Source organism: Stegodyphus dumicola, chromosome X1 (genome assembly GCF_044657685.1).
Source record: "Stegodyphus dumicola isolate Sdum_Otavi_A_Nest chromosome X1, ASM4465768v1".
Taxonomy (NCBI): domain Eukaryota; kingdom Metazoa; phylum Arthropoda; class Arachnida; order Araneae; family Eresidae; genus Stegodyphus; species Stegodyphus dumicola.
This window is the reverse complement of record NC_140780.1, coordinates 28,143,342-28,168,737: the sequence shown is the minus strand read 5'-3', so window position 1 is coordinate 28,168,737 and position 25,396 is coordinate 28,143,342. Positions and strand designations below refer to the sequence as shown.

The following is a 25,396-nucleotide window of genomic DNA, read 5'->3' as shown; positions in this document are numbered from 1 at the left end:
CTTGCGTGATGCAAAAGCACTATAAAGATACGTGATAACATGTATTCCATCCACCGCAAGAGAGGTAAATGCACTTGACCTAGAACGCTGCAAATTTTACATAATGAGTTATGCTGCATTCTGAACATTTTTGCTGCCTGTGAAATTTCCAGTCAGCTAAATTTTTGCTTTGGAATTAAGAAATTTTCATATAATTGTTTAAGTAAAATATGTTGAATAGACTATTCATTAACGTGGCAGTTTTGTAGCTGTTATTTAGAAAGCCATAAATAACTTACAAATGAACCACTAAAGGTGACAATAGGTTCAAAAAGGAAAAAAAGGAGTTTTAATTCTATATGGCCTGATTAGGAGTATATTTCATATCTAAAATAAGTATGAAAGACACTTCACATGTTTTGAGATAAAGTTGGGAACATTACGGCATTTTTGAGCAGAAAATAGGAACATCAACTCTGCCCTCACGAGAATTCGAACATGCATCATCTAGATCAATCTAGATGTGTTAATACTAAAGCCACTAAGACACAGAATGGAAATGGAAAATGCAATAATTCCTTACACTCTTCCCCATTTAAAAGGAGATTAAGAAAAGGTACGCCACTTAGGTCGAACAAATCCAAGTAGTGATGAATCATCATCTACTATACTTTAGTTCAAGCTCTATTGTAAAGACATAACAGTTTTTAATCAGGGTACTGAAAAATTAGCAGTGCTGTCATAGGGATTCGATCCACTGGTTTTCCTCTGCTAAATGATGCTTCATTCTCATAATTTACAACACAAGAGCAAACTCAGAATAATGTGAAAATTTCTTGCAATCGCATAAAATAAGGAAACGCCGAAAATACAAGGTCATAAGTGTGTCCGCCTATAACAAACATTAAAAAATTAACATTTTCTTCCCTTGTATATCAAATTTTCATTAGAAATCAAGGTACATTATTTTCTAAAAGAAATTACAAGCCAAAGTTTGCCTGGTAAAACAGTAGATATTCAATAACAAAATTATTCGACAATAGAAAATGTAACTCTATAGTTTTTCCCTGCAGTTGCACTTAAGTATATACCAGGAGAGAGGAAAAAAAGCTAATTAGATTTTTGGAAGAAAATGTTGTAGATACACAACGCACCTTTTAAACTATACATTATTTGTAGGAATACTAATAAAAAATGGTTATTTTAATTTTTGAACTTAAATTTTGAACATGAACTTTTCAACCTGACAGTTCAGTTTCGTTTATTTTATGTTTTCTCCTAACTGGCAATTATTTTGCGCTTCGAGGAAGGACACAATTTTCCATTCTTTTATATGAGTTTATCCCCCAGATATAATATATATTTTATAAGAGTATTGTGTCTTAATTTTGAATTTTGTGCTTATCTAGTTATTATAAGAAACAGAGAAATAGTAAATAAATGTTTAAAAAATCTATAAGGCATTTTGCATTTTAAACACAGTGAAAATACTATATTAATTTAAAATTGAATTCACGATTATGAAACATTACAAATAACATTGTAATACCAAAATAAAGATATCAACCTTTTTTAAATTCCTTTAATGAAAGATGTAAAACTAAGAATAACAAAATTCTTTCCTTATATTTAAAGGGGCTTCAGTTTATGTAGCTGAGAAAAGAGTGTAATAAAGATCAAATTGCAGTAGTGCATGAAGGACATTCTAATTTCTTAGTTTCATATTTTAAACAACTCTTACTTCAGCAGTATCACCTAATGCTGTAGTTTAAACGAATTTGAATTAAACAATTTATTACTAATTTTAATGATTTATTGATCAAATAGCTGGTAAGAAAAATATAAATGTTAAATAGTCGTGAATGTTATTAAAAATTTACTCCGAGAAATTAAAACTTTATTTACAAGACAACACAATAAAATACCACTTTATTTATAAAAAAGCTGTTATTTTATTTATAAAAGAATAAAACAAATCCTTTGACATCGCAAATAAAATTTCTGTGTCTTTTCAGTGCATTTAAAAGGGAAAAAGGGAAAATTCCAAGAAAAATTTTGTCATGAGGTAAATAGTATATAATAGCTAACTACAATGACTAAGAGCAGAAATTTGCTTTGCAATTTTAAGTTGCTTAAGCTAAATATAACTATTACAAAATTTTCGCTTTATATGATTGTTAAAATGTAATATAAAAGTATAGTCAGCATATATATCATGAAATACCAGGAAATATTTCAGGACACAGATGCAGTTATGGTCAACTGAGCGGGTAAATGAAGTTTCCATTACTTTTCGCTGTTCACAACATTTCACAGAAAGGTGAAATTCGAGAATTGAATTTATGGTTTTGTGAAGTATTAATAATGCTATGAAGAAGTATTAATTTGTTTTCCTTCAATGCTTTTATCGTATCGAGTATTCTGTACTTTTATTTCAATTTACTGTTTCCTTTGAACATTGTCTCGTCCAAGTTCCGTTAAATTTCGTTGAAAGCTTTGCATGTTATAGCAATAACAAGAAGAAAAAAGAATGTTTAAAAAAACTTATATATATATATATATATATATGTATGTATGTATGTATATATATATATATAAATATTATATATATTAAATATATTAAAAATAACACACACACACATATATATATATATATGTTATTTTTACGAAAATACGTAAGAGCATTCGCATAGAATGTAAATTATTTTATGAAAGTTATAGCTCATTTCCCTGTTTCTATGACATATGATGATGATACAAAAATATTTTTTTTCCTTATTCATTTGTTGTTGATGACCAATGCATACATGACCGAACTTCCATTAGAAAGTGTGAGATCAAGCGTGTTATTTACAAGGTCTTAGTTATTCAACTGTATTTGTTAAGCGCGTAGAGTTCCTCACTTCGGAATTCTATGTTGGAAGTGTAGAATCTAAGAACTGATAAGCGAATAATCGCTAAAGTTCGGTGACAAGAAACAACAAGATAGAAGGGTAACTAACCCTTTATTATTCCAATAAGATTTAGCAAAACTCCGCCTGGGAGTGTACAAGCAAAGCCCGCCCTTGGACTTGAACTTAAAAGGCTAAGAATTAAACTAAAACTAAGATTAACTAAAGAAGTATAGCCGAAGCTATCAAGGTTCAAATCGAGTTGGCCCCTTAACTTATTTGACTACGAAGCTTAGCAAGGGCCTGAGTACGGCCTAGCGTAATAACAGCTTTGAGAGAGTGGCCAAAAAGGCAGACGCGCGTAAATCAGAAACTCTGATTCTCTCTGACTCATTAAGAAACTTCATGGTTTGAATACCGCTCCTCTTCATTGAATATTCAGCACGATTCCAAAACTACGTTCTGGCCGGAAGTAGTAAGTTGAACTTAAGAATTTGACAGGAAAGGAACTTTAACTTAAAATTTAACTGTTAATAAAATTAATATAATTCTTACAAGCGTTTCTACAGAAATTTCCAAAAAAATAAAATCCGAAGTCTAAAGTGCCCTAGCATTTGGGGCTGTAGGCTGTAAAATTCTGAAATGCTCTGTACTTACAAAATTTGACCCCGATATCTAACTAATACTGTCTAGCATTAAAGATTTTGTTATAAGTTGGTCTGAGATAAGGCGAATTTTATTTTCCGTCAACAGTGTCAATTTGATACAGAACACGTCTTGCGAGAGAGAATGAATTTGTTATAAAAATAGGCTAAAAAAAACATAGGTTTGGTTTTGAGGTTTATTGCAATAAATTATTAAGTTTAAATCTTTTTTAAATAAAGTTTCAAAGACTTAAAATCTTTTAAAATGCAGTGTTCTTTTTTGTTTATTAAATTTTAAAGACATTATAGTATCAATTTCAGAAGCTGAATGTACAAAATTCAACGCATAATATATTAAGTACCTCTAGAAATTGTCATATGCATCTGCGAGCGATAATTGATGTGAATATTTGTTTGCTAACTATAATAAAAATTTGCATATTTATACATAATAATATTATTTAGATATTTGTACATAATAATATTATTTTTATATTTGTACATAATAATATTATTTTTATATTTATACATAATAATATTATTTTGATATTTCAAGCTTAACAGAACAGACTGTAACATTTCACTAAAATCGAACTCTATGTAAAGGACGCCTCAAGGATACTATAGCTATTCTTTACGCCTTTAATGTAAAATATTATGTATATTGCTACATTTTAGCATATATTAATGATATCTTATATCGTATTTCGTCCGTTGTCAGCTTTTGCTTAGAGGAAAGCAGTATCTAATGCTAAGAAATTAGTAAATAAATATGGCATATATGGTACATATATTGTTATCTTTTCATTTCTGTATGTCCTGCTAAAGAAAAAATAGAATTTTACACGTGTGCTATTTAAATATGGCATATATGGTACATATATTGTTATCTTTTCATTTCCGTATGTCCTGTTAAAGAAAAAATAGAATTTTACACGTGTGCTATTTATGCAGCTATAGCAGCAAATTAAGCAATTAATAAATTAAGTAATTAATAAGTTGTATATAAAAGCGCGCAGTAAAGCCAGTTTGCCTCAAATCTTTCACGCTACTACCTTGACAAGCAACAAACGGAACTATTCCTCTCTTTATCGACTTGGCTCATCGAACTTTGTTTGGCGCCTTTTTTTGGCGACCCTGACAAGTCCGATAGAGCCGGCACGCTATTTCATCACGCACCGCATAACCCTATCTCTGTATACAAAGGACGAGACGAAATAAGGAAATCGCCAGCTAGGAAAACCCTTTCTTAAATTGGAGAATCTCCGGTAAAGCGTGATTGGAGTCACTTAGTGTTTTAGCGCGGACAGACATGAATTACGAATGATCAGCGATGGAGAAAGACAGCGGCGAAGCAAGTGGGGGTATGACAAGGGTGAAGAGATTTACAGTTGCTATCCACCCTGAAAGTCGTAATGACAATGACGGTAAGTACTTTCATTTTAATCCTTTGTCTGAATTCCATTTCCATCACTTCATAATTAAACATCTACAGAATAAGCTTATCATTTGTCATGTAAAATATCTTCGCATCCTCTCCAGTTCAGCATGATTTGCCCCGGTTTAGAAGTCAAATGTTTGCAGAAGTTCTGTAAATCAGTAAACTTTGGTACTGGCGATCACTTAATTAAAATCTGAATGACTTCCCAAAGAGATAACTAAATAAATACACAATATACATTTTTGGTCAATATGTACGTTTCTCTTTGAAGCGCTTCTGTTTCAAGTATCATAAAAACTTCTGCATGCTAGTTTCAACGATAAAAGTAATTTAGATACCTGAAAGTTTGACTTCTCTAGCTAGTGCATAATGTTTTTGTGTAACCTGACTAAATTTTGCTCCGTAAGTAAGTTTTACAATAAAATCAAGGGTAGATTTAATCAATTGTTACATTTTGTACCGAAGCTTAGCGATCTATTTTTCATTCATATCATAATTTTGCCGGAAATCTGTTTTACTAACTTTCATCTTTAAGAATACCCTATATTCAAATAAAACTCATGCAGTATTTTATTTTTATATTAACTTTCTACAATTCACAAATTTATTTGACCATTTGATCAAAAAATGCATCTTTGAAAGCTACTTTCCTAATCCAAACTTTAAAAATTGTTATGTACATTAAACAACTTATACAAAAAAAAAAAAAAAAAAAAAAAAAAAAACCTTTTAATTTTTATATAAAATTTTTGGAATGTTCCATGTAAAATTTGTAACAATTCTGCTATTTTTATGAAGAAATACAATATTTGATTAAGATTGTAGGGATTTGCATTTATTTTAACTAACATTTTAAATTTTAAGTTTACACTTTTCTATAAGCCTTCATTCCCCTAATTGTGAGTGGGAGAATAGTTAAATGTTGTAGCGAGCGTGAACGCATGCAAATTTTATATGTTGAAGGAAGTAGTTAAAAGCCGAGTTTTGATAGGAGAAAAGGAGAAGCTGCCGTCTCTGCCCGTAGGTACGTTTGCTCATTTCTGGGTCAAGTGGCTTAATTTGCATTGCTTTACTGCCACTAGCTTAGAAGAGGGTTGAAGTTCGGGATCTCGCTGAGCCCTGTAGGTTAGTTTAGCACTTGCTAAACATTTCAACAACATTTTCAATTACCTGTCTTTCAGTTACCGCCCAAGTAGAGGCGAAGTTTGTTAGCGTCGAGCTGACGCATTGTAAATTTTAAAGAGTTACAAAAGGGTTTGAACCCTTCTGTGTAGTTTCCTGCTACTCCCTATATCCAGATAGATTTTTAACCCACCTGGACTCTACAAAGAAATGCTTAAAATGGGGGGAGGGGGTTGTAATATGTATTCATCGATATTACAAGAGTTTAGTTCGTTCAATAAAAAAGCAATTGCTGTTTGGAAATCTTGAATTTCGATGTAGAATTATAATCTTAATTGTCCATTAGAAATGCTGATTTCATGCTCTCATATATATGTTTGAAAAAGAAATGCACATAAAGAAGTTGTTAGAAATTATGTATTTCATAAGTAAAATCGGACAAAAATGAACGTCATTTAATACAGAAACCCTATTTTAAGTTCTGGAGCTGCATTGTGTCTTGAGAAATTTAACACTGGAAAAACAATACTTTTTTAAAAAAGTGATATTATGCTTTGTGTAAATTATGGAAGGCATAGTAAAAGCAATTTCGTTTGATTTAGAGTTTCAGTTTTACCTGGAAAAGCTTTGTTTTGTCTTAACTAAGAGGAATATTCAGTTCCTATTTTTCTTGCATGTTCCTTTATATCATCAGAAAAAAATAAAACTATACTTAAAAATGCAACTAATAAAACCTGTACGCCCACCAGCGGCCAAGCGGTAAAGTCTCTGTTCTGTCCGAGGTTCGAATCCCGTAAACGGGCTGGCAGTGTGAAATATTTCGTGGTTTTCCCCGTGTTTAAGGCGTATACGACCCAGTTCCGTTTAGAAGGTGTTCCACGAAGGCATCCCTCCCCTTACGCATATATCTCTCGAGGTTTTGCCGTAATCATATAAATCAAGCCAACTAAAACCACTGTCTACAGCTGATGGAAGTTTTAATACACCAACCTCGAGTTGACAATGTGTTTACCTAGATGCAACTGATGATTTACATGCAATATGATTTTCTTAAAACGCTTACTACCCAAATATAGTCAACACTTGTGTTGCATTAAATTCTGGTTGTCACTGTGTACAGTCTTTTAGAGTTATTCGAGGTCAGAAAATTGAAGAAATCCGCAATGCCCTTGCCGGGATTCGAACTTAAGACCTCCCGACCACGAGGCGGGCCTGCTTCCAGTTACACGAAGGCACGCTGAAAGGAGGAAGAAATACCTTATAATTGAAATCAATTCTTTATACTGGGTGACTGGGTGGTATAAGAATTTAAATGTTGCAAACTAACCGGTAGCAAATTATGAAAAATAACTGAATGAAAAATGTTTCTAATACAACACGTACCATATACTAATTTCGAACAGGTTACATAAAGAAAAAGCAAAGTCGGAATAGACAGTAAAATTCTTAGTTTAAAAGAAAAATAGCTTCGGCAACCAAAGACATAAATTATCACACGTACCATATACTAATTTCGAACAGGTTACATATTTAAAGAAAAAGCAAAGTCGAAATAGACAGTAAAATTCTTAGTTTAAAAGAAAAATGGCTTCTGCAACCAAAGACATAAAGTTTTTCCATCAAACAGCTAAAGGTCGCTGATTTGAAGAGCAAATTAAAGCTGTAATTTTATTTATTTATTTTTTGGTTTCGTTCAAGGGGGAAAAATGCTTAAATGCAGCATACACAAAGGTAGTCTATTTGGAGGAAGAAGTAATAATTTAAGACAACTCGTCCACGTTCATTTGTGCTGCGTAATAAAAGCTATAATCTATTAATATATTTTCAATTCTACTAAAAGTTTTCAATTTTAGAATTAAATTCTAAGATTAGAAGAATTAGAAAATTAGAACATTAAGAATTAGATTCTAATAGATTAATTTTAATATTCTGAGACAATTTTTAGATTTAATTTATTTAGAACTCAATTTTAGATTGGATTACTCAGTTATGGCAAAGCACACGAGGGCTATCTGCCTGAAGGGTGTTGGTGTATTTAATTATGGCAAAGCACACTAGGGCTATCTGCCTAAGGGAAGGAATGCCTTCGTGGAGGACTTTCTAAGGGAAACTGGCTCGTATACACGTTACACATAGGGAAAACCACGAAAACGCCCATGCAGCCAGCCCGTTCGCGGGATTCGAACCTCGGACCGAACTACCAGTGTTCAGCGACTTTACCGCTCGGACGCTTAACATACTAAGCATAATTTTTCAGTTCATGAAACTAGATAAATTAAAAGTAAATAGGATGTTTCTCTTTTGCTAAATATACTTTGTGAAATGCAGGTTGGAAACTTAGTGATTTGTATTCGTAAATGGATCTAAATTACTTCTGACAGAAAAGAGATCATTTTGATTTACGTACAGAGTCTCATAAATTTTACTTCATTCAACAGCTTTTCTTTTAAACTTTTTAGTGGAGATGATAAGATATTATTTAATGTTGTGCGACAGTTGTATAAATACTGAACTAAAATGTTATGTTGTTAACTTTTTTGAAAACTACAAATAATATTCAGTCTCACCTGTGGCGAAGAATATGATAGATTGACATTTGTAGTTTCACCAAAGTTTTAATCTTGAAGAATGGGTTGATTGTGTGGCGGTTTTCGCGATTTCTCTCATGTGTAAGCAAATACGTGCCAGATTATAAATTTCTCCACAAAGGCATCCTTAAGACAGGTAGCCCTTTTATGTGGTTTCAATTAACCAATCAAACAATCAGTAAATCGTAGTCTAATTTATTTTAATTAATCAGTAAATATTCTGAAGGAATAGGAAAATGACACAAACCATTTATTTAGGAAACTGAAATCTTTATTTTCTTAAAACCTTGTACAGAATAGTTGACAGGTACAATAAAATGCAAATTAATGTTAGGAAATAAAGCACACTTTTTTAATGAATTCAGTAGTACTTTTTATATATCACGCTAGAAATCTACAAAAAGAACCAATACATTTTCTAACAAGAGCTGATGTTCCCCTTCTCCCCCCCCCAAAAAAAAAATACTGCTTAAGTAGAGCTTGTGAAAATGCGCATCTGGAATCTATATTGTGGTTTGCTCTAAAATATATCTATTTTCATCTTTAATGTGAGGTTTCTCAGCTACTAAATTTCACTATCTGGTGCTAAAATTTTCCATTAGTAAAATCCATACATAAATGACATCCGAAAATCTAATTTGTTGCTTTGGGAAACTTTTTATGCGAAAGCACCATAAATCATGCTAGACCAAAATAGATCAAGGTCGCAAAGAGGAAACTTACTTAAATGCGTGTAACAAACAATGTAAATTAAGTAAATATATCAACGAAAGGTATCGGTTATCAATATTTGGAGCACCATTGCGACAAGTACGGAAAGTCACTAAATTTCATCTTAATGCCCTCTGCCATTTCGAGTAATTTAGCGTTTATTTCTAAATGAAATAAATGAAATAGTGTATTATTCAACTTACTTCACTTAATTCTAAGCTACGAGATGTTGTGACATATGAGAGTATAAGCTCTCATGCTTTAACTACTTTATTGTTAAATTCACCAGAAATACCTCGCCGCAAACTACGAGTTTTAAATTACCTGCAGGTTAAGAAGACTCTCAAGGGAATTTATTTATATTAAGTACTCACTTCACACATGAAAGTAGCATGTAAGCTCATAATCTGTGGCTGAATCTAATATCTAAGCTTCATATAGTTACATAAATGAAAATCAATTCAGATTGTTTACACTTTGCTTTGAAAACTCATTTAGTGCAGCCTGCATCTATACAATATTTTTGGACTGGACTCGATTATTTCATAATTACGAAGCGTACTGGGGCTATTTGCCTATAAGGAAATATTGTTTCGTCTAAGAATTCTTAATACGAACTCCTGACAATAGAATACAGGATAAACTACCAGTGTTTCGCGACTTCAGTCACTTGGCCACTAATGAGCGTTAATTGCAAGAGACTTGTATAAATAGAATAAATACAAAAAAAAAATATCTGTTGGAAGACAAGGTATAATTCTACTAACATAAAATATTCAGTTGTAACACATATTCTAAACTAACTTACCTATTATAAACTAATTGAAGTAACAAGGATCAGTTTTTCCCATGTTATTTCGGCCCACCAGCGGCCGAGCGGTAAAGTCGCTGACACTGGTAGTTCGGTTCGAGGTTCGGATCCCGCGAACAGGCTGGCTGCTTTGGTGCTTTCGTGGTTTTCCCCATGTGTAACGTGTATACGAGCCAGTTTCCCTTAGAAAGTCCTCCACGAAAGCATCCTTCCCCTTAGGCAGATAGCCCTCGAGGCTTTGCCGTAATTAATTAACCTAACCTAACCTAACTCATGTTATTCCAACGTAATATGTTTTTAGAATATTAAAAATTTGGGTAATGATGAATTTAATAGCAATAAAAAAGTCGCCTTCTTACGTTCAGAGCAAAATAGGTCTCAAAAGCTTATTGCTCTGAAATTTGTGTCGCTCTATTAAAAATACAGAGAAATACAGACGCAGAATCATGCCGTAAATAATACAAATAGAATCATAAAGTAAATACAAAGTTCTATTACGGTATGTACATATGGAATGACGTCCCACTATATATATATATACAAGCATACTATGGATATCCGTACTCTAAATGTTGAAACACTGTACGATTAAAAATGGGAACAAAATAATTTTTACGATTCTATAAATGATATAAAACATATACGTTTAATAGAAAAATTAAAAATTTTGCGCAGCTAGAAATGTAAGGATGAAGACGATAGTAATACCATTTATTACAAACAGTGCAACATGTAGTTGTAAAGTTAGGCAGGTGCTAACATCTTCAAAATTTTCGTAATAAAAAATTAATTTCTTTTTTAATAAATGTTGGGTTGATAAATAATTATTAAATAAAAACAAATATAAGTGCTGCTTGAAAGCAACAGAACTCTTTTTTTGCAATTTTCTTCATAGTTTTCTAAAGGCGGTAATCAAACTCTAAACCACTGATTTTATTTTAATTTTAAAATATTTATTGCTTTCAATTCTGAAATAATTACGTTATGCAGTTAAGAAGGGAAGTGATTGCACTATTATCTGGGTCAACATTTCTTAAGAAAAGGCTCTTCGCAATCCTAATGTTCCGCAGAAAAGTGTTATTCGTGGACTAATCATTTGCAGATATACGTTTTTGCGTTTCTTATAGGAGTTTCTAGATATGTGGAAACTATTTCAAGCTTACCAAAGGACAAGAGAAAACTGGTTTGGATCTTACTTAAATGCTATATCGCAGTTGATTCTGATTCATGAATCTTTTTCCGTTTGTAAGTGTATTGACCACCTAATTAAACGATCGGCTGAGAGTCTGGTCTCAACAAGGCGGCAACATTGGCATGCATCAAAAATAATTTCACAACTTGGTTTTAATATATACTATACAACAAGAAGGAAAAATTCAATTGAAAGCTTGCTAAGAGAAAGTATCATGGTATTGCACATAAAGCATAATAACATCCCCTTTCCTGGTGCAGAAATCATACAGTTCAATTCGAAATTCCAAGGCTTTCTTAGCTTGACCAATGTATAACAAACCATGCTAACAAAAACGTATTACTAGCTTAACTAGCAATGTATATCTGGTTCAAAGTTTTAGAACGCCTGGCTATAAAGCATTTGAATTGCAAGAATTTTAATAGATTACAAAATAATCTTTAAGCGGATTCTATCTAAAATATAATCAATTTTGAATCTTTAAAAACCTAATAAACTGACGTCTAGATTGTGTCATTTATTGGAAAGACACTCGTTATGCTTATTTTTGTATTTAACAATAGTTTTGATTAGAATTAAAGGATAAAACTGTGTTAAAACAGCAACTGTTATTAGTGAATTCCTAAATATAAAACTAATGTATGATACTCTTAAATAGAGGCTCACAATAATTGATCACTGATGATCTTTTATTTGGCAATTTCGAAATTAAAAACATTTAAGTAAAATGTGTAAAATTTACTAGCAAAGCTCAACATTTAAGATTTTTAACGCTTATATTGTTAGCAAAACGCGAATTTCATAAGTTTCGAAGGGATATTTAAAACTGATATATTATTTATGTAACTTTTTACTATATTACTACATTAACGGATACGTGTTTTGCGAAGTTAATCTTTATTACCTTCATTCTTTTTTTGTTGAGTCACAATTTCTGTTACAATTTAAAAACGCAACTCAGAATTATTGACATTCAATTATGTCCGTTGGTGTGAAAGCTAGTTATATCCGTTTGTTACTTGAAATCCTCCTGTGATATATTTAAATATAGGTAGAGGGAAGCACTCGTGCTGCGTATGCCTACTCGCGTATCTCCTTTTAATCATGCATAATCCCGCATCATTGCTTTCCATTTCCCGTATCATTGCTCTTAATCATACATGATCTCGCATCATTGATGATTAAAAGCAGAAGGCTAAAGCTTCATGCAAACATGTAAATCTATGAACACAAAGTATTAAATCGTTTTACTGAATATTTTTAATTTCTTGTACGAAGTAAAGGAAATATTGTAATCGCGAAAAATTTCGGATATCATATTACAAGGGAAATATCCACTTTGACCGCTCCCGAATCCATATGAACAATTTTATTGCATGATGTCTGTACTTATGGACTTATGGACAGAAAAAAAGGAATCTTTTTTACAAATCGGATTGTAAAATGGATTTAAAAAAAATTAATCCAAAAAAGGATTTTTTTCGTGACGTTTGTAAGTACGTACGTATTTATGTACATATTTATCTCTCATAACTCAAAAATGATTAGCCATAGAAAGTTGAAATTTTGTATATGACTACTAAAACGTATAATTGTGCACCTTCCTTTTTTATTGCAATCGGCAGTATTATACATCAACTCTCTTATCCTGCTTAGAAGTTAACTGGCTTACCTGTGGCTTTTATTTTTTCAATCGTTGATTGTAATCATATACTTCCACCTACAAAAGTGTTCTAAATGACGAAAATATTCATGTTTTGGCAATGTCATATTTTAACAAAAAGTAATTTCTGACAGATAAGGAAATCTAACTACATATATAATGACAGTTTACATACGTAATTAGTCTAACAACGTACTACTGATAAGATTTAATATCAGTTTATTTTTGTTCTAAAAGGAATATTTAATAGGCTCTACAAGGTAGCCATGTGGTGTCTACATTATATTTTTTTATGTTTGAGGAAAATATAAAGCATTTAAATAGGTTTAATTTTTTCAAAACATTTTGATATTAGATTCGTTTTTAAAGTTAACTCAAATTATTGTTTGTATCTGTTACGGTGAAACACCGAAATCTGGAGAATGTCGACTTTCACCGGTGAATGCCAACATTCACATAGTCTCTTGGCGTATGTCCGAAATATTTTCCAAATACTCTTATTTCTGACTTACACCGGTGAATGTCGACATTCACCATGTACTAATGGTGAATGTTGAACATATAACAATATTATATTTTCTTCTCCGTAATTCAGTTGCGAATAAACGCACTTGAGACTTGAAATAAGAACTTAAGAACATGAGAACCTAAAACACACAATACATTCAAAATGAGAAAGGAAAATAACAGAAGTTAAAAACTTACTTAATTATACAGTACGTTCTAAATGAGAAAATAAAATAACAGTAATAAAAACTTACTAAATTATGTGATTCAAATCTTATTTATTGCAACAACTTAAACTATTTTGACACTTTATGACCTCTCTTTTCGACTTTCACCAGAGCATATCTGTGATTGTCAACATACACCGGTGACGGTTCGAATATACAAGAATGTAGTGAAATATTCGGTCTTTCACCGACGTATTTGGTGAATGTTGATATTCTCCGGTGAAATTCGACATTCTCCAATATCGGTCTTTCACGGTAACATATCCATATTGTACTCTCATATTTTTTAAAACGAGGAAAGATTTGCTAAAATATTAAGTAAACATAGAAACAGGTGGAGATTGGATTACTGATATGACTTGAAGTAAAGTCCTCGAAGGGTATCTGTACAAGACGGGAATGTCCTTTATACATAACATCAAGGGAAATCAACTCGTATTTACACTATGCAAGAAAATTTCTAATATCCTATGCAGCCAGCTCGCTCACCTTGATTTGAATCGGAATCGCGCAACTTGGGGTCTCAGTCTTGCTTACCCACCAGCGGCCAAGCGGTAATATCCCCGAACACTGGTACTTCGGTCGGGGGTTTAACTTCCGGCGAAAGGGCTGGCTGTATAGGTGTTTTTGTGGTTTTCCTCGTATGTAACGTGGATAAGAGCGAGTTTCCTTTTGAAAGCCCCTCGCGAAATTACCTCGCTCGTTTTAGCAGATACCCATGGAGTGCTTTGTCGTAATCAAATAAATCAAACCCCAATCTTATTTAGTCGACTACTGACAAACTCAGAGAAGTAGAATTTCTGTGTGTTTCAATAGATTAAACCGTAAGATCTTCTATATAATAGTAAGATCCATCTGTGCAATCGTAAGATCCATATTAATATAAGCGTAAGATCCTCTATTCAACCGTAAGATCATCTATACAACCGCAAGATTAACTCTGCATTCAAGATCATCAATGTACAAAAATAAATTTAATATTAGTTATTATTATAAATATAGAAATATTTATTTGATTTTCATAATCGAGCATTAAGAACTCTATTATTGCATTTTAGATGAAAAATAAACGTAGTTGGTTTCTCATTCTAAAATCCAACACGCACAAATTTTATGTAATCATAAACAACAATTTTCTAGTTTTTGAACGTTCTGTATAGTAAATGTTAGCATGTGCATACATACATCATTTTATATGCATGAACTGTCGCTACCAGTTGCCAGATTTTTTATAAAATCGCAAGTGCAATTCTGAATGCAAGTTTAATACAAATTATTGATTTCTAATAATGGACTGTTTCGTACTAAAAATAAAGAGATTTCCATACCGGTAATGATCCTTTACTTGTGGACTGCACTGCGCTTAAGAAACTTGTTTGCTGTTAAAAACAGAGAAGAAAATATCTAATGAGAAGAAAATATCTTGTTGCACTTGTAAATGAAAAGAGAATTTTTAATTTAAGGGGACTCGTTACCCCAAAATCAATGAAATTACCGATTTTTCAAATTTTTTGATGAAAACTTATCTTAATACCCTTACTACACTGAAGAGAAATTTTGAAATGATCTGACGATAATAAACGCTATAAAAATGTTTTTAAATATTTGGACACCCCTTTAAATGCCACACACCCCCTCACTGTTTATTTTTTTTACTTCTTAATTCAGTAACTTACTAAAAATCAGTGTAAATGAAAAGGAGTGTAATTAAATATGACTCCAACTATCAAAATCTCTGTTTATGTGTATATGCTGATTTATTTAAATAGAAATTAAAGTTGATAAAAATTTTTTTCACAACTGGCAAGTTTATATATTTATACTGAGCTTAGCAAATAGCTTTATGTGTATTTATGTGTATTGTCAGTTTTGATATGCTTATTCTAAAATTGAAATAATATGTGATTAGACACTAACAGAAAGAGGTGCTGTAATGAAAGTGGTCAAGACTGTAGCATTTTTGAAATAGTGCTGGAGCAAACATTAAACTCTTCAATTAATTAAAATGCACATAAATTAATTTAAAATACAATTTATATACAAGAACAAATGGTTAAAATAACAGAAGAAATCACATAAGCTGCTGAGTGGTTTTAAATAAAATGTTTTATGTCTGCTCAAATTTCAAATTTTGTTTTTTAAAAAATGAATAAAACTACAAATTAATATCATTATTAATGATTATAAACGTTTTAGAAAATATACTATAATTAATTCATGCATTAAAACTGTTTTGAGCGTGTTTAAAAAACAAAAACAGGTAAAGAAAAATTCTACTTTCATTTTATGATTTTTTGCAATATTTCTAGCCAGATAAGGTTTTAAACAAAAACTGTAATTTATATTCATACTATTCAATTGAGCAGTACTAAGTTTTATTATATATATATATATATATATATATATATGTATGTATTGAAATTCAGTAATATAATTTTTAAAAAATTTGAAACGATGTAATGAACATTCAGACAGTTTACATTCTTTACACTGCGTTTTATCAGTTTGCAATTTTTCAATATATCCTTTTACTTAAAGTCCTAAAACTTGTTCAGATATGGACCAAATTATTTAATAATTTTACTTCTTATTTAAAATTATATATTAAATAGAATCAAGGATGGGTTTTGAAAAATAGTGAAAAGAAAAATTATTGGAAGTGAAAATGTCACTGAAATCATATTTTTTTTTAAGTTTTTATATAAACATGTGCTTTTTATTTTTTTCTCCGAAACTAATTCATTAATTGCGAAATCGATCCGTAAAGTTGTTAAGAACACTATAATAAATACAATAAAAAATTTGAAGCGAAACTATTAAAAATTGTGTAAGAAGAAAGAATTTTTAATTTTTGAAATTCTTTTTAAAAAAATTGAAATTAAACAAAAATTAATAGCAGAAAAAATTTCAGCTTAAAACCATTTTGTCTCGTAAAACCGTTTATTATTATTCATAAAAAGTTGATTGAAAGTTCTTAAATAAAAAAATCATTCAAAAGGTACCGAGTCCCCTTAAATTTTAAATACAAATCTTCAACAGTTAAATAAAAATTAATTTTTTCTAACCGTCAAGAAAGTTAATTATATTTGTATTAATTATGAACATTTTTCTGCGTAATTACACTTCCTAGAAAATCATTCAATTACAAACTATCATTTTCCTTCATTCCAGGTACACAAGTAACACTTGAGACAATAAAGAAAAGTTTTTTTTAAACTTTTTGCCTCAAACATAATGTTTTTGAAATCTGCTATAACGAGAATTATTATTTCTCTCAACGAAATCCAATTATCGATTATATTATATGATGTACATGTCCTTAGAAAATATCAGAATTATTAATTATTTCTTGAAGTCAAGTAGTTCCACGGAAATCCGTTATCGTGTGCAGGTGCACAGAAATATTTATAGCTTACAGTAACGGACACAATCGTTAAAACATCACATGAAAATTGGTAATGTTTAAATCTTGCATTTAATGATCAGTCAGGGATTTATTTGTACTCTTTCATAGCTTCCGATGTTTTTATGGCAAGTAGCAGAATTGCACTGAAATCACGTTTTAAAAGATTTAGAAAAGAAGGAAAAGAAACTAGCAAAAATTTTACTTTTTTGGAAGGGTGCATGCTCGAATAAATATTGTAAATATTTTTTCATGTGATTTAAGTTTTTTAACTTCTGGTAACATATTCAGTCATAGAGATTGTTTTAATTAAGTTATTTGTTTATTATCATTTTATTTTTTATTTTTTTGTTTTTATTTTATTTATTTGTTTCAGCTCCCTCTCTTTTTTTTTTGGGGGGGGGCGAGGTTCAGAGAAAGAAAGAGCTTACTTGAGCAATATAGTAATATTTTTTGTTCATACCATTAGTAACCTAGTCATAAAAATCTTTCTAATTTAGTAACTTTATTCTTGGCTATATTCTACATGGTATGATAATGCACATGACTTTCTCCTCTTTTTGTAATGGGTAACGTAAATGTGAGTCAGTTCTCAGAAAGTTCAAAGAAAGGTTTTTACACTCCAAGAGGAGCTTGATTAGTTTTATAATTATAATTATGTATATAAGTTACAGCTTCGGGAGATAAACATAAACTATAAGGAATTTTGGAAAACATGCTCGATTTCCGAAACTGAATTGAAAGTTTTTGCAAAAATAAGGAATTTAATTAAGATACATTTATTAAAATTTCGAGATAGTTGCAATATTTTCTTAAAATTTACCACAGTAAAACAAAACTAAGATTTTTCTCAAGTGATGTTTTTCGTTGTTTCAAAATTTATTTCCATTGTGGCTAATTAATGCATATCATGCCGCAGCAGCATGAGCTAGCAGTATGTACAATGGTGAGCTCCTATCCAGGGGTGCAAGGGATTCACAGTACCCGGGCGGAACGAAAATAAGATGAAGCAAAAGCGCATGTGTAAATCCCAGATAGTTTGAAATTGGCCTTTTCTATCTTCCCGTATACGTTACTTATTTCTTCAGCCTCTGTAGTGTTATTTAATTTAAATGGCATGAGCAATCGAAGGCGTGTATAAATAAAATGGGTCTATGTAAACTCTTAAAATTTATTAGCTATTTCATCACAATGAAAAAAGGAATAGAAAATTAACATTGATTTTGACAACTAAATAATTAAATGATATAAATGACAAATTAGTATATGCAACTGTGACAATTTCTTTTTTAATTATCTCTTTTTTTTTTCTTTTAACCTGTCCTTGATTTTTGAAGTTATGTTTTATTTGTTGGCCAAAAACTTTGCTCTTATTATAAGAAGATTAATTTTTTTTTGTGAGAACTCAAAATGATAACAATGAATCATGTTGATAACCGGCAATGATGATAAACGTTGACTGCAGAAAAAAGTCTCTTTTAAATGTCGATCAGATACCAGTTCTTGACATTTAAGTATTATTTTCTTAAAAAAAAAAAGGCATTTCACGGTTGACACTTTGGCCGATATTGGTTGGACTAAAAATTTAATTTTCTTAAATCGGCTAATTAACGTTTCTAACAAACTCTTTTTTATCAAATTTAAATAAATGGCACATTGCTCTTTTTGTTTGTTTTGTCACTAAAGCAATTCACATCGAAATTGTTTCAGATTTATAAATAGATGCCTTTCTAGTGGCTTTAAGGTGATTTATCTCCAGACGTGGAAAGTCAGTAAATTTGTATTCAGATAAGACAATGAATTTTCGAGATACACAAAAGGACAACCAATGTTTCTGATTTCTGTTAAAATTCAAAATTTTGCAGATCGAGAATTCCTTGTATGGCATTTTATCCCACCTTTAGCTCTATATTTTTATGACTGTAGTGGGCTGGAATCAAGTCTGCGAAGCAACATTTATTCAAAGTTTGCAAGTCAGTTATCTTAACCTTTGAGAAACTTACCTTTGAGGAACGTTATATTAAGTATTAATATAGATTGAAGCATGTCTTAATTCCAGGCCACTGACTTCTCTTTCTTCAGATCCTCAGGACTTAGAACCTCTTACTCCAGAATATTTTTAATAGATGCTTCTATAACGTCATTTCCTGAGAGAGCTCCAACAAACTCGCTTTGCTTAAAGTCAAGATGGCCTCTGATTCAGGAACTTCGTAATAAGTTTCGTTCAAGATGGCGAAAAGAACATTTAAGTCAACTGAAATTACAAGAAAAGTGGACTTGCGTTCAAAGAATATTCAAGTGAATAATTGGTGTATGTCAAGGAAGATTCTCTTCCTCTCTGAAATGAAATCTTGAAAGCATTGCAGAGGTTTTTACTGGAGAAGACAGTCTTTCGAGTTGTTGAAGCAAAACTATTGACTAGACTTTATCAGCCTCCAATTTCCAAATGCTGTCCTCTTCCTAAGTAATCATCCTAAACTTGAGAGTTTAGCCGGGGGGGGGGAGATATGTTAAATTTCAAAATATTTTATGTCTTATTTTATCATTCTCTATAGGTGACAATGTTCTCGTGCTAATGTTTATTACTGCGTATGTATTTTACTTTTTTTTTTTTTTTTTTTTTTTTTTTTTTTGCTTTGCTTTTTGTAGCAGCAAATGTGAAACCAAAAGAAAGACGAATTTAGTATTCAGTGAAAATTTAAACATGTAAAAATTCTACTAGTACATAAAAAAGCCTAAACCTCCTTTATTTTGTGTCCTTATTTATCTTTTCGAAGTCATGTGTTTCCAGATACTTATAAATCTATAAAAATTTAAGGTAAGCTCGTAAGGTTTATCTTAATTTATCTAAAAGTTAATTTTGAGTTAAAGTTTTTTTTCTTGTCTTTCCTTAATTTCAGCTTACATCTTCCAGCCAGAACGTATTTTCAGAATCACGGTTGAATGCTAATGAGGAGAAGAAGTATTTAACTGTGAAGATTTAACTTACTGACTTCGTTAGAGAGCCAGAGATTCTAATTAACGCGTGTTAGACTTTTGGCTATTCTCTCTCTAAAGCTATTTTTACGATCGGCCGTACTTTAGGTCCTTGATAGCTCCGCCGTTAGTTAACGTTAAGGGCCAAATCTCCTAGAATCTTGATAGCTCCGGCTATATCTTTTTAGTTAAGGTTGGTTAAGTTTTATTGCTTATCATTCCTGAGTTCAAGCCCAAGCGGAGGCTTGATTGTAACTCTAAGAAGGAGTCGCCTGTTTAATTTATTTTGAATAATAAAGGGTAATTAACCTTTCGTATGTTTACGTTTCTATCTCTCTGAACAAAGCTATTATTCGCTTATCAGTTCTCAACGTTCCAGACATTTTATGCAGTACATTCAAAGTTTGGAATCTTACGATCTTTATTAATTATTGAACTTAAAACTAACAGAAATGATATTCACCTTATTGTGTAACCATAGAACTCCCTAGGCCTAAATCCTATAGAATTATAATATATTTTCTCCCTCGTTTCTGCATACGTTCGTGGTGTAACGGTAGCACACTCGGCGCGTATTCGAGAGGTCCAGCTCGAGTCCCGGCGGGGGCATTGCAAGTATTTCAAACATGCTTAAAAAATCCTACTGACTCTACAGAATATATTTGAGATACTTTAGGAAGAGGCGTTGTACAACGTCAACAACGCGATCGAAATTCTCTGTAATGATCTCCATGTAAGTAAAAATGCTTTTCAGAAAGCAGATAAAAACCTGATAATTGATATTTTTATTCTGTGTACAGATGACGGTAAAAATATTCACAGAAAAAAAAGCCCACAGAAAAACTGCTCACAGTATAATACTCACAGGCATAAATGTTCACAGGAAAATGTTCACAGGAAAAAAGCCCACAGAAAAACTGCTCACAGAATAATACTCACAGGTATAAATGTTCACAGGAAAAAAACCCACACAGAAATATGCCCACATATAAAAAAGCTCACATGGTAAAATGCTCACTTAGAAATATGCTCACACGGAAAAAGTCTCACATAGATATATGCTCACATGAAAATAAGCCCACTGATAAATAAAATACGTAGAAATATCCTTAGGTTAATCAATCAATAATTAATCGATTTGAACATCGTACACCTACTTGAATAGTTCAAAGAAAAATTATTCAAATTACCAAAACATGCATAGTATATATCTATCAAAAACTGTATAACTTATGTGTAGATTCAGTTATTAAGCCATATAAGATTAACAAATGGGCCGTTTTGAATTAGGAAAAGGAGAGAAAGAAGGAAGAAAAATAAAACAGAATATACAGTGAAAAATTATTACACTTTTAAAAAAATAAAATAATAGTAAGTATGAGTTACACATTTTATAATATAAACATTTAGAAGAATAAGCAAGCATAAATAATTATTTTATTTAAATTACGTAAAATTTTTTATTATATATAAATCATAAATATATATTTCAAAAAGTTATAAATACATAAACATGCTGAATATTTGCATGTACGCCATGTATTTACAATAGCTAATAATAAACATTGGCAGGCTAAATCTTTTTTGAGTCCGTCAAGTAAAAAACCCATTCTAGGATGGCTACAATTAAATAATGAATTTAGTACCTTATGAAAGCTTTCGTAACAATTTGTAGTTTTAGGGGATTTTTCGAAGGCTGCTTCATAATGATTCCACTCTTCGATTGGAAACTGAGGTCTTCTAAAACTTTTTTGGCTCGAAAGTTAAATAACTGCATTCAAACACTAATTTCTATAGATACACATCAAAAGTATGCAAAGGTAGAGTAAAAAAACAAACATTGGCAGTTACAGGAATACAAATGTCGTACAGGGGCAGTGGTATAAAATATTATAGTACATGCACAATTTTACTATAGGTTTCATTCTTTTATATACTGCCTCTGAAAAGGATTAAGGGGAGCATTTGTCAAATAATTTTTTTCAAATGATCAAATAATTTTTCTTTTAAAAATTAAGTATGTGTACGATGTACAAATCCATTAATTATTGATTGATTAATGCAAAGATATTTTTACGTATTTTATTTATCAGTGGGCTTATTTCCATCTGAGCTTTTTCTCCGTGTAAGTATATTTCTAATTGAACATTTTTCTATGTGAGCTTTTTTCTGTGTGAGCGTATTTCTATTCTATATTATTCTGTGAGCATTTTTCCTGTGGGTTTTTTCCTAGAACCCTGTGCACAGTATCTGATACAAAGGAATTACTGAGTGATATTTGACGTACAATGAGCTATTTTTAGAAAGGCTTTACAAAACGTATCCCTTAAAAAAATCAGAATTATTTTCTGTAAAACAACTAAACCGATGTGAAATAGCTCTCTCGTCTACTTTACAAAGGCATTTCTCTCTTTCTTATGATTTGGAGTTAACTGTAAATTGATTAATTCATATGAAAAAATTGTTGTAAGAAGTTAATGTATTCTGTTGTACGCGTTTCAAAGCTTATGTATTTTAAATATTCCACAAATAAAGTGCAAACATAATATTTCAGGCTTTAAAATTAAAGCCAGTGTTTGCTAGGACACTGCGAACTGTTCATTGAACTGATTCAATGAACCTTCCTCTTACCTGTGTTGAACTTATTATATTTTAACTATTTGCCTTGAGTCTCTGTGAACATTTAAGACCATCCCAAATATTTCCAAGACATCTTTTTCCATACATCTTCTTTAAAATGGGTTCATTTGATTTTATAACTCATGCCCTCGAATGCAATAATAAATTAGATCTCCGTCCATTGCATAACGCTTGTAATTTTATGATAATATAGAGCTAACATCAAATGATGTTCATCGTTAAACTGCACTTAGTAACGTTGTGCCTCTCTACATTTCTGATTTTGTTTGTTTGCTTGGATGCTGACACATATAGATAGCTATTCTAGTAAGTTCTAGTTTCTAGAGCCTAGAAAATGAGAAAAAAAAAACTAATGAACGTACAGGTGTTTACAGAAATTTCATCTTCATCTTGCTTTTACGACATATAGCTTATTTTGCTTTGATGCTACCAAAGTAATGTTTTCAAGTCTGGTTTTGATCCAACCACAGTTATTTATAACATAACACTGCATTTATATTGCGTCGTTAACTGAAATGAAGTTTTTTTAATTTTCAAGTTGGCTACGTATAATACTTCATTTAGTATTATACATTTTGACTTTTTCAATTAATACCTGCATAAATGTCAACTTTCCCTTTGTCTTTAATATTTACAAATTTGTTATTGACTAACTGAATCTGACTTTAGGTTTCACCTGTTTATGCAAATTTACTTTTGCCACTGCTAATGTGTGCAGTAGCTCCTGAATCAAGACACAAGCTATGTGTTTTTGGTTCTCGCACTGTATTAACAATGATGAGCGAACAGTTTTCGCTTAGCATTTGCATGATTAAGTTTTTCATGTTTAATATTTCTACATTCCGATGCTTTATGCCTTTTTCTGCTGCAATTATTGAACCCAAATGCTTTAGGCTTCGTGATCTTGGATGAAATTATCTTTGCGTTGTCTTTACATTTAGTGACGAGAACATCCTGCAGTTAGCTACTTTCTTGTGCTTTAAACATTCCATTTTATGACAGTTCTAATGTCTTTCCATTTAACTGTCTACCTTGGGCAATTAATCACGTGATTTTACCACTAATTTAAAATTTTCGAACTCTTCCGTTAAACCAAAATGTAGCAAAATATTCAGGAACTCTTCTGGTATTTCCGAAACTATTTTAGCAAGTTTATCTACAATTTCAATTGAAATTGTAGATAAACTTACTAAAGTTAGCTAAATAATCACACATCAGTTCATTAATTTGCATCGTTTTAGAATGAACTATTTCATAAGATTCACTTTCGTTATAGAGCCTTTTGAATTTCATTTAATTTTTTCCATGCTTCATTTGAAGTTTTATACTTGTTACGTGCATTACCTCGAAGATTTAATACTAGGAGCAATAACTGTGAAAATTGTTTTATACTTCTGGACTAAATTTTAAATGTCTAATCGGTTATTTTCGGTAGTTTCTGGATTGGTAAGTTGTCCACTCGTCAAAGATCCGACTGGGTTAAAATCAGTTTTATTTGAAAAAGCTACGTTCCAAAGTCAGATTAGTTTAACTTGTCAATTTTTAAATTAAGGTTCAACATTTTGGTTTCATATTTCTATTTCCAATAAAGCCGAAAAGCAAAGTTTCCGTTACTTTACTTTTAGCCAAAGTTCAAAGCACTTACATTTTAGACGTAGATGTTCATGAGCACTGAGCTCGTAAACTTGTTATGCTCGTGGAGAATGAAGGGTTAAGTGAAGAATACACAAAGCTTGTCTTTACTTTAGACATAACAAAAGGAGAATTTTCTACGGGTTAAGATAGAGGGTGAAAACTAATTTATTAAACGTATAATCACGGGAAACAGATCCATATAGATAGTTCTTGTGCTTCAGACAGAAAGGTGTTAATGTTGACCACGATAATTTTACAACATCAAGATGTGACTGTATAGACACTGACGGTTACTGCATTTCTACACTTTTAGTCAGCTTTTGCGGTCGCTTGTGTCTTCCCCCACATCCTCCACATCAATACGCAGAGTTTTCATTGCCAGTTTAAATAAACTTCACTACTTCTCCTTTCGAGTATAGAGCAGAATTAAAGGGAAATACAGATTTTCAACATAAGTAAATGCGAATTCATCAAATGTTCATGTCTGCCAGACGCCAATCTAGCTGCCAGTGATGGATTTCGCTTTTAAGTTAATTGTCCTTTGTTAAAATTTACATATAGAATATTCCTTTATTTTTCGGATAATAGCAACAGTTTTCTGACACTCAAATTAATGATGAGTGTCAATGAAAATCCCTTTAGATACAAATTTTCTCACAATTCAATTTGTAAAGTGAAGTCTATGAAAAATCAGATTTCCAGTAACAGTTTACTAAATGTTATGTATCTATAGGTTCTCACTGCACATTTATGAACACATTTGATTTCTTAAAACAATCTGTTTTTCGTCGCCGAATTTAGTAACAATAATAAAGTGTTTAATCTTATTCCCACTTCATCTAGGAAATTAAGAAATTCAATTAATGAACTTGGATATCCTACATGATAGTCACATGTTGTAATTACTTTCTTGTATGAATCTCTGAACTTAGGCAAAATTTTAATTGGTTTCATACTGCAAAACAT

The 25,396-nt window shown here is 31.2% G+C and overlaps 1 protein-coding gene across 2 annotated transcripts in view; it reads left to right on the top strand.

Moving 5' to 3' along the window:
* Positions 1-4,682: 4,682 nt before the first annotated feature.
* LOC118198574 (Kv channel-interacting protein 4-like) overlaps positions 4,683-25,396 on the top strand; it is a 247,878-nt gene continuing 227,164 nt past the window's right edge. Inside the window, exon 1 of one of the 2 annotated variants that reach the window (XM_085808395.1) lies at positions 4,683-4,941. In XM_085808395.1, coding sequence (XP_085664521.1) covers positions 4,848-4,941 — 94 coding nt within the window. In that variant the 5' untranslated portion in view covers positions 4,683-4,847. The remainder of the gene's footprint in view (positions 4,942-25,396) is intronic. The other variant, XM_085808393.1, reaches the window with a different exon arrangement.